At 34.3% G+C, this 15,689-nt stretch overlaps 1 protein-coding gene across 1 annotated transcript in view; it reads left to right on the forward strand.

Annotated features, from left to right (window-relative positions):
- The window catches only part of ARHGEF38 (Rho guanine nucleotide exchange factor 38), a 117,935-nt gene that overhangs the window by 101,585 nt on the left and 661 nt on the right, over nucleotides 1–15,689 (forward strand). Inside the window, exons 11-13 of the mRNA XM_006918890.3 lie at nucleotides 5,586–5,729; nucleotides 6,519–6,717; nucleotides 6,861–7,120. Of these exons, the coding sequence (XP_006918952.1) occupies nucleotides 5,586–5,729; nucleotides 6,519–6,717; nucleotides 6,861–7,120 (603 nt within the window). The remainder of the gene's footprint in view (nucleotides 1–5,585; nucleotides 5,730–6,518; nucleotides 6,718–6,860; nucleotides 7,121–15,689) is intronic.

Raw genomic sequence — 15,689 nt, forward strand, 5'->3', positions numbered from 1 at the left:
CCGTGTCAGCACACAGAGAGCTGCCTCATTCCTTTTACAGCTTCATGCTAGTCTACCGCATAGCTATCTGATACTGTATTACCAGCCCTATGTGGGGGGAAAAACTTTACTGAGAAATAATTCGTATACCATAAAGTCAACCTATTGAAAGTTTTTTGTATATTCATCAGAGTTGTACAATCATCACTGTGGTCAATCTTAGAACATTGTCGTCACACCCCCTAAAACCCTGTACCATTAGCAAGGACTCCACATTTCCCCCTAACTTCCACGGCCCAAGGAAACCACCAATCCATTTTCTGTCTCTACAGATATGCCTATTCTGGACATTGGTATAAACAGAATTATACAATATAAGAACCACATATAAATAGAATTTATACAATATGTGGCTCTTATACTCAGCACAATATTTTCAAGGCCTATCCATGTTTCAGTATGTTTCAGTACATAATTCTTTTTATTGCCAAATAATATCCCATTGTATGGATAAGCCACATTTTGTTTATCCATTCGGCAGTTGATGAACATTTGGGTTATTTCCACTTTTTGGCTGTTATGAGTAATGCTGCTATGCATATTCAAATTCTTACTGGATGCATGTTTTCATTTCTCTCGGGTATATACCTAGGAGTTGAATTTCTAAATGTGAGGGTTCCAATTTCTTCACATCTGTCTTCTTTATTATAGCATCCTAGTGGGTGTGAACTGATATCTCATTGTGGTTTTGATTTGTATTTTTCTGATCAGTCACATATTTTTAAGCTTTTTAAACTGAAGTATTACTTATAAGATTATATACACTAAAGTGCATCAGTCTGAAGTGTGTATCTCAAAGAACCTTTGCATGTATGTACATCTGTGTAACCACCATACAGATCTAGACCTAAGCCCTTTCCAGGGTCCCATTAATGTTACTCATGACCACTCCCAGGCTACTGTCCCCCACAGGTAACCAGCTTTCTGATTATATTACCACAGACTGATTTGCCTGGTTTGCATTTCATATAAATGAAATCATACAATATGTATTCTTTTATGTGTTAACCTGTTCCTATTGGTGGATATTTAGATAATTTCCAACCGTTTTCTATTACAAATAGTGCCAGTCTTTTTAGACATGGGCAGATGTATAGTTAGATTTCTATGTATAGCGGGATCTCTAAGTCAAAGGGTAAACGCACATGTATCTCGCTAGTATTGCCTGGCTCCCTTGTTAAGGGTTGTGCCATTTTGCATGCCCGCCTGAAACATATGAGAGTGTTGATTTCTCTGCATTTTTGCCAACCTGATAGGTTCAAGTATAAATTTAATTTGTATTTCTCTCCTAATTATTAGAGGTTGAACATCTTCCCATTTTGAAAGTTATTTCTATTTCTCTCCTTGCGAGCCAGCTTTTCATGTCTTTTGCCCTTTCTTCTGTTGAGTTGATGGTCTTCCCTGCCTCCTCAGTTTCTAGAAGAAACAAATATACTAGTCAGATGAGCCTTATGTCTGAGATGTAAATTGAGAATATTTTCCCCAGTTTACCATTTGTGTTTGGACTTTGTGGTACTTTTGTTGTTGCTGTCATGCAGAAGTTTGTTTTTTTTAATGTAATAAAATTTATTAATCTTTCATTGCATGATTTCTAGATTTTTGAGTTATAATTAGAAAGGACTTCCATGCCTGGAGGCTCCATAAATTCACCCATATTTCCTCTAGTGCATTTATGGTTTCATATTTTCATAATTTTTATTTAAATCTTTGATCAATGTAGATTTTATTCTGGTTCATGATGTGACATATGGATGCAACTTTATTTTTTCCAAATGGCCATCCAGTTGCTTCAACACTATTTATAAAAAAGTTATTCATTTTTGTTCTTATATTTTTCTCAATGAAACTCATTTAATTTGCAATTTCTTTGGGAAATTTTATTCTGAGGTCTATAGAAAGAGATTTGTGTGTCCCATATGGTGGAAGGCAGGTTCATAAGTTCACAGTAAAGTTGAGCCTTGGTAGGAATTTACCAATCATAAAAGACATGTGATTTTAGCTACATTTGACCCCCATTCTGAGTTATAGAATTTTTAAAGATGTCTTCAGTTCCTGTTTTATATTATCTAAATATCTTTCACATTGCAGTCCATAATGGAACAAGGGCAAAGTGTATTTTGTTTTTGACAAATTGATAATGCCCTAAAGCAAAAGGCATTTTGGAGATATTAATCCTTATTCAAATGATTTTATTATATATTTTATATGTCCTATATATATATTTAAACTTTTTGAGATAATTATGGATTCATGAGCATTCGTAAGAAGTGATGCAGAGATCCCATATGCCCTGCATGCAGTTTTCCCAGTGATGACATCTTGCATAACTCTATAGGTTTCTGAAAGGCAGAATTAAACGATGGTTAGAGAACAGACTTTGGCACTAGAATACCTTGTTCTAATACCCACTCATCACCATATTATTTTGGGCAAATTAATTTATCCCTATCTCAATAATTTTCTCATATAAATAAAATGAGGATAATAAAGTTATATAATTTTTAAGCTTGTGGTAAGAGTAGTTATAGGAATGTGTAGAGAGAGTTTACTGGAGAGGGTTACCTGATGAGAGTTGTGCCTACCAGGCAATACTACAGAAAGGAAACTAAGGAAATAAATACGGTTAACCCTTGAACAACATGGGTTTGAACTATCAGGGTCCACTTAAATGCAGATTTTTTTTCTAATAAATATTGTAAATGTATTTTCTCTTTCTTATTATTTCCTTAATAAAATTTTTTTCCTTTGGTTAACTTCATTTTAAAAATACAGTATATAATATATATATAACATACAAAATATGTTAATCAACTGTTTATGTTATCGGTAAGGTTCCCAGTCAACAGCAGGCTATTATTAGTTAAGTTTTGGGAGAGTCAATAGTTATATGCAGATTTTTAACTGTGCTGGGTGGGGGTTGGGTGCCTCTAATCCCTGTATTATTCAAGGGTCAGTTGTATCCTTATTTCACTTTCTTCGATCATTCTGATTTCCTGTGGATGCTTTTCATTGACTGAATCCAGCTGGAAGCCAGAGCATAAGGAAACTGTTGATACATTCTGTATTGATCAGCCTCCCAGAGCACAAAGCAGGATGGAAAAAGAAAGAGAATAAATTTGAAGAAGAAACCAAAAGATATTCAGCGCACGAGTGAATGCTGGTTAGAGTTCAGCTACACACTATGACAACTTTTCTTTCATATGTAGCTTTTTGGTTTTCTCTAAAGTTAATAATGTGTTTTTCTTTTATCAGTAGCTTAATTTTATTTGTCTAGAGTTATCTGCCAGTTTGCTAAATCACCTCTTAAGACATTCGGATGTATGAGGTATTCTATTAATTATGTCTCTCTCCCAGAGCTTTCTGACCCAGTCCAATCTGAACTGGTTGCCCTTTTTATCTGACAACCCACAGTAATCTTGGGATCACACTTTGTCACCATTCTGGGGAATTCCTTCACCTCTCTTCTGTGTGGAATCTCACATTTCTTTATCTCATGTTGATTTCTTTCTTGCTTTATGCTTGTATTTGAGGAAACTTATTTTTGAGTAGCTTTTTGAAAAAGAAAAATTGGAAAGAATAATTTGGAAACCTCGAATATCAGAAAATGTCTTTATACTATCATCACATTTAAGTTATAGTGTGGGTGGGTGTAAAATTTAAGTTTTTCTTTTTGAATTTGAAGGCATCCTATTGTTCCATGTCTTCCAGCTTCCAATGTTTCTGTTGAGAACTCTGAGGTCTGGTTAGTATGTACTTCTCCCATTCTATCTCATTCTGAAAGCTTATGGGATTTTCTTACTGTCTTAGTCAGTCTGAAATTTAATGATGTACCTTTGTGTGTTGGACACTTGGTGGGATCCTTTCGACATGAAAATTTATGTCTTCTACTTCTAAAAACTTTCACTGATGATTTTACTTTCTTCCTTTTTCTCTCTTTTCTCTTTCTGAACCTCCTGGGTTGTTCTAATTTTGTTATATTTTCTTATTTTCTATCTCTTTGTTGTTTTTCTCTACTTCCTAAGAAATTGTTCTAACTTAATATTCAAACCCATCTTTTGATTTATTTTTTTTTGCTCTCATAATTTTAATTTTCAAGTTTTTTATTTCCTTACAATTTAGACAAGTTGCTTTGCTTTTCATCAGACTTTCTTTCATGTTAGAGGTATGCCTTAGATGTCTGATATACTTGATTATTCATTGCTGATAAAGCATAGGAAACTAATTGGCAGCATTGAGCACATAGGCAGGAGTTGAAAGCTCTGAGCTTCATTATTGTGCAGAGTAATTTGACTATAATTTCACTTGGGAACATCTGATAATAGCATCTATAGGTCTTTCCTTTTGGGCTGCTCAAAATCTCCAAAGATGACTCTTCGAATCTTCTGCTTAGAGGGATACAATTGACTGCTAGACCTGCTTGGTGGGGTCTCTGAGTCCAGTGTATATCCTGTCACTTAATTACCCTCTTTCTAATAAGGGTTCTCAACCCCTCCCCAGTCTGGAGACTGTTTTATCATTTACAGAGAAGAAAACTTTATTTTCTGCCAAGGTAGGGAAGAGGCAATCACCAAGCTTTACTGAAATGTGAAAGAATCTGGGGATCTAACTGCTTCAAAACAGTTCCAGTTGTCTCTAACTGCATAACAAATTACAACAAATGTGGTGGTATGAAACAACCAATAGTAATTTATTATTACTATCTCTCATGGTTCTGGGGGTTCACGGGGCTCAAGCCCTCATTTTCATGTCTCTCATGAAGTTGCAGTCACATAAGAACTGGGGCTGGAGTCATCTCAAAGACTTCCTTAAGCCCCTTGTTTGAGCTTGGTAATAGGTTGATGATGGATGACTCAAACAGCTGGAGACTTGGAATAGCTGGGGCTCCATAGATCTCCCCTCCCTCCTCTCTGATCTTTCAACTTGGTATTTCAATATAGTGGTCACAGTACAGCTCAACTTCTTCTATGGTCATGAAGGCCTCCCGGGAATGAGTATCCTAAGAGAAACCAGCAGACACTGCATGGTCTTTTTTAGCCCAAACTTGAAAGTCAGATAGTATCACTTCCATTGTTCTATTTATTTCAACATTCTACTCACTGAAGTGATCAGAAAGGCCCACCCAGTTCTGAGGAGAGCAGACATGGTCTCCATCTCTTGATAAGAAACATGTTAAAGAATTTGCTGCTTTGTTTTAAAACCATCACAGACTCTTAATCAATGCTTCTTGTTTTAGCCTTTTTCCCCTTCCCATTATCCCACCCCAGGACACTGGAGGTGACTGCTGCCGCCAATTCCTGAGCCTTATTATTTTTTTTTTTTTGTCTTTTTATTAGGCTTGAACCTTTAAAAAATTATCCCTGTCATTTTAATGGGGTTTCCGGAGACAGCAATTTCGATCGTTTTTATCTAGAAGTTCTAACGTTGGCCTAATTTTTTTGTTTTGGAGCTTTTACTTTCTCAGCTGTTCCTCACCGCTCTACTAAATTCAATACCTAATATGGTTAAGTAGTTGTCTGAGAACAATTCTGTATTATTTCTGCCTATAGGGACCACTGTTGGTTTCAAACATCTCTGAAATTCAGAATCAAGTACTAGAAGAATTTCAAAATCTTAATTTTGTAAAGGATAACAGTGCCACCTTTATTGAGAGGAAACTTAGTTTTGAAAAGAAGAAGTATGTGCAAATTCTGGTGAGTTGGGCAGCATTCATGACAACGACTATCATTTATTTGCCTTGTTCAAATCATAGTATATTATTTTCCATATCACTTATCTCATTCTAATATCCTATAATTTACTTGCTTATTATATGTAGTTCCTTGTCCATTTCTACCATCTATATTATAAACTCTAGAAAGTTATAGATATTTTTCTGCTTTGTACATGATGTATCCCAAGCAACTAAAATGGTGCCTGACACAAGGTAGGCACTGTGTAAATATCTGTTGAATGAATGAATAGAAGTTTATAGGGTAAAATCGTATATTTCAAACATTTCACTTTTCTAGATAAAGAATCAGAGCCACTAAGTGGCTTTCTCAATCACTTAGTGACAGAACTGGGATGGAGTCCAGGCTTCTGGACTTCTGCCTAATTTACTGATATTATTTCCCAGAAAAATATTTAATTTACTTAGTTAAATATTATTTATCAAGTGCATAATATGCAAGGGATTGTCTTCAGTATGGCGAAGAATTAAAAACTTGTTCAACATCCAAGAGAGATTAGAACCTCTACCTTCTTCTCAGTTGAATTTTTTTCTTCTCTACAATACTGCCCTCATGTGCTAACTAGAGAATTTTTCACTGTATAACTCAGTTGGCTATTTCACAATAATAATCCAATCTATGCCTCAACATAGAAATCCATGTGTGGCTTCAACATTTAAAAAAACTCCAGAGAAGAAATATTTATCAACTCAGTGAGGATTTTATTATACATCTACCTAAACCAAAATTTCTCCTTACTTCTTCTCCCAGCCAGAAGTGCCACGTCAAACTGACACTCACCGGGCCAAGCTTCTGTCTACATACAGTACAGAGGAACTCTACCAAGCTAAGCGCAAGTGCAATGCTACACAAGAAAATGACATCAATCTTCTGGAAGGGGAGTTAGTGGCTGTGATGGAACAGAAGGATCCACTGGGGAGTACGAGCAGGTGGCTTGTTGACACAGGAAGTAAGTTTTTTGCTTAAGATGCACAGAACTACCACCTTTCTTCTGGTTGAGATTTCTCAGGGGCCTCTATGTGCTTCTCTAAACACAAATGTTTGGAAAGTGTATACAAATGACTTTGTTTCTCCTTTTTTATTCCTATCCAGTTATGAAAGGATATGTGTATTCTTCCTTTCTAAAACCCTACAATCCAGCAAAAGTACAGAAGGTGGATGCTGAGAACAGGCTCTGTGATGATGATTTTGATAACATCAGCCTCTTTGTATCTTCACGGCCATCTAGCGATAGTGTCACAGGTACCCCGGAAGGTAGTATAAGTGATAGCAGCTCATCTCTTAGTGGCACATTTGGAAAGTTTGAAGCAAACGGCACTGATGTCGACAGTTTTCAAGAGGTAGATGAACAGGTAAGAATTCGAACCTTGATGTAAAAATGCTTGGCTAGTCAAATCATGAAAAATATTCTCTCTAATGGTGCTCTTTCTTACTGTAAGACGTGGTGGAAGAGTATCAGCTTTGATGTCAAGGAGATCTACCTCCATTAGCACTTACTCTCTGTATATCTTTTTGCAAGGAATTTCATTTTCTGAGCCTGTTTCTTCAAATGAGAAGAGGATAATAATTCTTACTGTGCCGAGTTGATGCGAGGGTTAGAGATAATATGTATATGTAGAGTACCCAGCACAGAGCAGACACAATAAATAATAGCTGTTACTATTACTACCCTACTGTGATAGAGTGAGGATAGTCTTTTTATACACCCCCATCACAGAAAAACAGCTTATACCGAACAGATTGCCACCATCAGTAGCATGGGGAAAATTGTCCCTCCTTCCTCTGAGAGCAATATCTTGATTGAATTTATCTATGAATTGGCCACTTTTAATCTTATATAATGACATATACTACATACTGAAATTTTTAAGAACTATGTTTCCTCACTGCACCAATTCAAAGGCTACTGGAATAATCCTTTCAGAAAATGGTAACTATAATGTAGGTTTCTTTTTGCTGCCTCAGATAGTTTCAATATATTTAACTGTTAATCCTCAAGCAGCGACCAACTATTTTCTTTAACTTACTTTTTTTTAGTGGCTTTTTATTAATTTCTTTTAAATAAGGGAAATACATGTTATTTGTAAAAAATAAATAGTAGAAAGATATATATCTTTATTTAAAAGTAAAGGTCTTTATTCCCTCTCTAGTCTTTCTCTCCAGAGATAATATTCAGACACTGTGCATATACAAACATATATATGAGTGAGAACATATGTGTTACATATTTTTTCACTTAGCAATGTATCTTAGATTCAACAGTACCTAAATATTGACCTCTTCTTTAAAAATAATTGTTTCATTTTGTAGATATATCGTACTTTATGTAACTATTAATAATAGCCATTTAGAATATTTTTAAAAATGTCATGCAATATTTCAGCCATATCATTGTTCATATATTTTTTTGCATGTATATGAGTATATATGTATAATATATATAGGGCAAATTCCTAAAAATATTGGCGTGTCAAAGGATATATAAATTTAAAGTGTTGATAGACATTGCCACACTGCTCTTCAAAAATATTTTATCTATTCGATTTCTTTCATCAATATATTGATTACTTTCTAATTCATGACTGATACTTAAAAAAAATAGCTTTATTAAGGTCCTGTTTACATATAAAATTTATTCATTTTAAGTATATAGTTCAATGACTTTTAGTATACTAAGTTGTGTAACCATTACCCGAATCTAGTTTTAGAACACTTTCTTCACCCTAAAACATCCTTTGAATTGTTTGAAGTCACTCCTCTTTTCCACTTTCAGCCCCAGGACATCATTAGTCTACTTTCTTTCTCCATAGATTTGCCTTTTTTGAATATTTAGCATTAATGGAATCATACAGTATGCAGTGTTTTGTGCTGGCTTCTTTCACTTAGAAGTTTTTCAAAGTGGCTGCTCCATTTTACATACCCAACAGCAATGTATGAGGATTGTGGGCTATAGTTTCTCCACATCCTTGCTTTATTGTCTTTTTTATTATAGCCATCTTAATGGGAATGACGTGGTGTCTCATTGTGGATTAAATTTGCATTTCCTTAATGACTAATGCTGTTGAGTAACTTTCATGTACTTATTCGCTATTTCTGTAACTTCTTTGGTAAAATGTCTTTTCAAATATTCACCTGTTTTAAAATTTGGTCATTTGCCTCCTTATTATCCAGTTGTAAGAGTTCCTTATATAGTCTAGATGTAGTTCTTTATCAGATATATAATTTGTAAATATTTTCTCCCAGTCATAACTGATTCTTAACTCATCTGGACATTACTATGAGTTCTTAGCACTTTCCCGTCCTGAGGTTTCAAAAGATGATTTTCTATTATTTGTTTATTCTATTAGTTTATTCAGATTTTCTATAAGACAATACTACAATGCCAATTGATAAATGAATTTTGGTCAGGAAATATAGATAACTGATTAAATGCCCTGACAGAATTTCCTTATCCCAATAACCTAAAAAGAAAAAAACTTTGAGGACCAAATTTGTCAAGATACCTTAAACCTGGCTTGATGTTGAGTTCTAGTTCTTACTTGGCTTTGTGGGGACTTCTGGAGTAAGTTCTGCATTTAGGTTCATTTGGCATGGGATTCATAGTCTAAAACTACATCTAGTTCCTACTAGCTGCTACTGCAAAGCAATCCTCTGACTAATCTTATCAGTATGTATCAAGTGAATTAGGTCCACTAGAAGTTTCCATTACTGACAAGAAAAAATGAGATAATTTTATTTTGCTCAACATCAAAAGTATATTCATGGTATCTCTCCATAAAGTTCTATTTGTTCTCCTTTTCCTCCGAGTTTGGAACCAATTAAAAATAGACCCTGGTGTCAGGAATATAAATATAAGCAGTATTACTAATACAGCTGGATTAGAAGTACAGCTTACATGTGGCCACTTAGGACCCCCTATCCCTTCCCTCTGAGTTGAAATAGCCCAGTCCAAAGGGCCGGTTTCTCCTGTATTTGGACAAAGTCTGCCCAGTAAAGTTAATACAAGTTGAGGTTGCACCTGTTGAAAATCCTAGTATGAGGAAGAGAAGTAAAGGCTGCATAGGAATATTTCTATTAATGTCTTAATCGCAGCCAGTAAAGAACACGGCCAATGCTTTTCAGACTCTGCTAATAATGCACTTACTGTTCACCCCTTAGAAACTGAGGAAAACCCTTATATGAATCTTCCTAATCCTTTCCAGAGGGCTACTGTTTTCATTCTATTGGCTCTTGGAAAGTGTGTGAAGATGAAAATGTTTAACCCCCCATATCTGTAGTCTGACAGTCTAAGAAGACAAAACACTAGAGAGGTCCCTATAAGGTGGGAGTAAATTGTATCATTGTGAACAGTGAGACTACATTGCCTGCTGTACTATACATATTCGAGGTTCCTTACAAAGCAAGGCTATTTAGACTTTTGTTCTTGATTTTATTTTATTATCAAGAACATCAACTGAAACTGGTAATGGTTTAATGGGATGCCACTTTGGGTCACCATTTCTTTCTCTATCCTTTCCTACTGTGGCAGCAACACTTGTTTTTGCTTTCCTCCAGAAGTGCAGTAGCACATTGGCCAAGGGCATCGCAGGCTGTCACCTAGCCTTATCGATGGTTGTAGTGGACCCTGATAAGACAGATGGATGGGTAGTCTTAGCATATACCTGGTATTCAGAGAGCATCTTTGGGGCCTAAAAATCATTCATAAATAGGAAAGTTCTGTTTGTCTTAAGACTGGTGGCTCTGTGACTTTTTTTACTCTAAAGCTGTTTTTAACCTAGAAGAACTCAAAGAATGAAAAGGGTCTATAAATTGAACTTGAGAGGTTTCATGAATTCTCTTAAATATATTGGAAAGTTTATGCTTATGTGCATAACTATGGTAAAAGTAGTCCCTAACTTTCACCAAATTTTCCAAGGGACGGTCTGTTTTAAAATGTTAGAAACCACTGCTCTAGAGGCTTAACTTTCTTACCTACTCTTCCACCCAAGCAAGAAGAAAGACTTGGCCAAAGAGCCTCCATTTTCTAGAATGGTTATAGTGGCTCGGAAGTCTTATAGGTGGGGTGAAAATATAACTTATTATCTATAATGGAACACTTTTGTTAATGAAAAAGATTGCTCACTGGATGAGACACTGTGACAGATATTGGGAGATATGGTCAACATACTCCATGGAGCCTCAGAACCAATCTATTTAGAATCCTCAATGCACATCTCATGCAGAAACCATGGACTTTCTCTGAATGTTTTAGAAGCTCTCTTGAATTACGATTCAGAGCCTTTGTAAAATAATGGGGATAAGCTAATGGATATTCACAATCTGGCAGTACTGATTTATAAGAAACTTAATTTTTAACTTCTTTACTCACTACTTTATGATATACCTAAAAACATAACAAAAGCAATCAAATATGCCTTCCAATTGTAATGTATTCTTTCCTTTTGTTCATTGAATAGTAATGGCATGATCTGTATTAGCTTTCTATACTGCATAACAAATTATCACAAAGTGGCTTAAAACAATACAGATTTGTTATCTTACCACATCCATGGTCAGAAGTCCAGGCACAGCTCAGCTGGGTTCTCTGCTTAATATCTCATATCGCTGCAATCTAGACTTTTGCTGGGCTGTGCTCTCTTTGGAACTTGGGGTTCTCTTCCAAGTTTGTGGTTGTTGGAAGAATTCAGTGCCAGTAGGACTGAGGCTTCCATTTGCTTGCTGGCCATCAGCAGAGGATCACTTTCAACACCTAGAGGCTGCTCACAGATCCTTGCATGTGGTGGTCTGTATAGTATTTCACAGCATGGTTCTTCGCCTCTTCAAGGCCAGCAGGTGAGCATCTATCTAAATTCAAATCTCTCCCTTCAGAGAAAGCTTAGACTCTCTTTTAAAGGGCTCCCTGATTGTGTTGGGCTACTCAGGATAATCTTTGACTAACTCAAAAGTCAACTTATTAAGGACCTTATTAGGCACTTCTGCAAAATCCCTTTACCTTTGCCATACAATGTAACCTAATCACAGGAGTGAATTCCCAACATATTCACAAAGGAGATTATATAAAACATGTTTAATGGTAGGTGGTAATCTTGGGTTCCATCTTAGAATTCTGCTACACAGTCTCTCAGATGCCTTGTGTGGCAAGCTGGATGTTGGGCTAATGTGAAGCAATCTGTGGTACTTCTCAAAGAAAACTGGGTTTAATAATGGCTAAAAACCAGTTTTAGAGGGAAGTTCGATATCTGAGAATTAATGCTTTGTTTTCCCCCCCATATAAATAATACTGAGAACATAATTTTTGACTTCTAAAAATTTAGTTGTTTTTGCTGCCAATCCTAACTTCATTGTCTGGTCCTTCATTTTTACATTTTCAGCTATTTATGATACTAACGCTGTATGTCAGGTACGTCATTGTTTAGAAAGTGCTTCAAAAGTCAGAAAGCTGTAACATAATGTATTTAAGTAGTCATTAAAATGATGCTTTAGAGAGTTTTAATGACATGAAGAGATTTTTAAATATATTTTGAAGTGAAAAAAGCAAGTTGCAAAAATTATGTGTACTATAATTACATGTTTATTACCATTTTAGGTAGATAGGTAGAAAAAAAGACAAGGGAAGGAAGAAAGGAGGGAAGGAAGAAAAGGAAGGAGAAAGGAAGGGAAGGAGGAGGAAAAGATATTAATAGCAATTGGGTGATTTTTTTTCCTTACCTTTATCTAAAATTGTTTCTTTATAAAAATTACTTGTGTAATAACTCTACATCATTGTTAACTGAAGAACATGAAAGCTTGCTCCAGGAAGAGAGAAGAATGAGCATTTGTTATGTAATATAACTATTTTGACTTCCTGAGTTATATATAATACTATAAATGCTTGTTTATGGCTTTTTAGTTGTGGAAAGGAATATTAAAATATATTATGATTTTTGTTGTTGCTAATTAGAGAACTGGGATGAAAACAATAATAGGAAATTCAGTAAAGACAGATAACGTGGCTCACTAAGGGAGGGATAACTAAATGCACAAATACAGAATAAGAAACGGCTGAATTGGGAAAGATTTGGTGGTTATAAACTGGGTAAAAAATTAGGTACGAATCAATAATACAATAATAAAGAGTGTTTTAAAAAAGTAAATGCTGTAGAGAACAAAATTGAATTCATAGAGTATTGTATATGGAATCAGCCAGAGCTTTACAAAGAAGCAACCAATAAAATGTATTTTAATAAATGCCAAGGAAAAAGAGAAAAGAATCAGATTATGACTTAAATTAATAAAATTTTAATAATGTGTCTGGACCAAAACATAGTGACATTGAAAGTTTGAAAGATATATCCTGGAATAATTAAAATATTCAAAAAAATAAATCCTTTAGCTCTTAAATCCATAACAGGTTGAAAATGTCAAACTTGTGGTCTAACATTATCAACTGTTGTCTCTTTAAAAGTACCTGTCTTATGTTAAATGGAGGTATAAACATATAAAAACTGAAAAATGCTCATCCTAATTTTGGACCATGATCATCTAAAGTATTGAAAGTATATAATTTTATACTTTAAATTTACAATTTCATGAGAATCTATATTTAGCATTTAAAATATAAGCTCTGCTATAATTAGACCAAATAGATCTAAGTATAAGATTTTATAGTCTCCTTGAGAGAATATATGCTAAAATGAAAGACCACCAGTTGATCCTTGAACAATACTGGTTTGAACTGTGTGTTTCTACTTATATGTGGATTTTTTCCAATAAATACAGTAAGTGTATTTACTCTTCCTTATGATTTTCTTAACATTTTTTTTCTAGCTTACTTTATTGTAAGAATACAGTACATATAACATATAACATATAAAATATGTGTTAATTGCCTGTATATGTTATCAGTAAGGCTTCTAGTCAACAATAGGCTATTAGTAGTTAAGTTTTGGGGGGTTGAAAGTTATATGTTCCCATGTTATTCAAGGATCATCTGTGTTTAGGAATTATATTAGTAGGTAATTTAACCTGCTAAAAACCTATAGCTGCATTGGAAAAGCATATATATTAAGTATAAAAACTACAAAAGATGGCTAGCCAACTGCTAATGTGGGCTCTTACAGATTATTTCAGAAGCTGTATTATGGTACATATTCTTGACTGCTTTTGTAAACCAAATCCTCCACTTTGCTCTTGTGGATCTATTCAATGTCTTCACTCTCTAAATAACAACAAAAACAGTGGCAACAACGTACTAGAGAGTCCAGTCCCTTTCCACAAGAATATATTCTGCACATCCTTGCTAGAACAAGTTTGTTTCCTTAAGTGGTATAAAAAATCAACCAAGCACAGGATTTGAAGTTAAAATATATGGTCCTAGCAGCACCAACTAGCTCTGTGATTAAGAGTGTGTTACTTCTCTAAGTTACAACTCATAGGGTTGTTGATTAATAAAGCATATTTGACATGTAAACTGTTATGAGTGCCATAATAGGTGATTATTGCTGCCACTCTACTGTTTAAAAATTTATGGTACTTCTTTTTTGTTTTCTCTTTACTTTTTAAAATTTCAAAATAATCTCTGTCCAACAATTTGCCTCATATGTATTTTACACAAGATGATTCCTTATATATTCTTGTATAATATCTGAGCCTTTCAGCTTAACTTTCAAGTCAAATCAACATATATTTGAATTTCTACTGTGCTATGGTGTAGTGAATGTAGAAAAATTGAAATGTGGTTCCTCTCCTTGAGGTGGAGCTCATGCTAGAATTGTTGAGATGATACACAAATCAATGGTATCAGAGTTTCATCCAAAGTTAGATAACAGTTCAAGATCTAAAGAACAACTTAAACTGTAACTATAGCCCCCTCTCCACATTGCCTGGTCTCTTTTCCTGCTCAACAAAGTCAACTTAATTCTCATTATTTCCTTTTTACACTGACCCTCAATTTTGAAAATTAATCAGCTTGCCTTTCCCATATTTCGTTTTCACATATTCATTTCTGTACCTTTGAATTTGATATATATCCATCCCTTTTAACAACTTTGTCACCTATAAAACATTACTTATCCCCCAAACCAGCTCACAATTAGCTGATATATCACTTTCACATATTGGGTATTTTTTTGTTTTGTTTTTTTTGTGTGTGTGCCCTTTTTTTTTTAACATTTTTTTTTTTTCCTGCTAACTGGGTTACAAGTTCTCTGATGACAGTCTGGCACTTAATAGATACTTAATAAATTATGATTAAATAAGTGAATAAATGTTATCAGTTGTTTAATTTTATACCATAACTAAATATTTTTATTAACAGTCTTATGATTTTAGTGGAAGAAGGACTGAACACTTATTTAGGGACTTAAGCATATACTAATTTTGAAGTGTTCTTTCGAGGTTACAGAAAAATTCTTTTGACTCTATTATGTTTTACTAGTTTCTTCCAGGACACTTAAAATATTTTAAATATTATAAATTTAATATATTGTCATTATAAAGTTTTGGAAAATAAGGAAATAAGTAAAAATGAAAATTGCCTCTAATTCCGCCAAAGAGACCAACAATATTAGACTTATATTGTACTTCTGCTCTTTTATTTGCTTACTATTTTATCATAATCATTTTCCCATGTTATTTGCAATTTTGACTACGAAGTTCCACTTCCCTCCCACTTTTCACATTATAAATGGGTATCGCAGTAACATTATTTTGCAAAAATCTGTCAATGTTCTTATTTCTGTAGAAGAGATTCTTATTGCTATTATGGAATCAAAAGTAATTAACATTAAAAAATTATTCAAAACTGCCAAATTGCCTTCAAGCACAAACAGTTTAGATGCCTCCCAACAGAATGTCTATTTCACTCTATTCTTATCTGAACCGTAGTTAGCAAAATAAATCCAGCAGAAAGAGTTAGGGAATAAGAAAACTAGCATTAAAAGA

Source organism: Pteropus alecto, unplaced genomic scaffold, assembly GCF_000325575.1.
Source record: "Pteropus alecto unplaced genomic scaffold, ASM32557v1 scaffold5, whole genome shotgun sequence".
In the NCBI taxonomy this organism is placed as follows: Eukaryota; Metazoa; Chordata; class Mammalia; order Chiroptera; family Pteropodidae; genus Pteropus; species Pteropus alecto.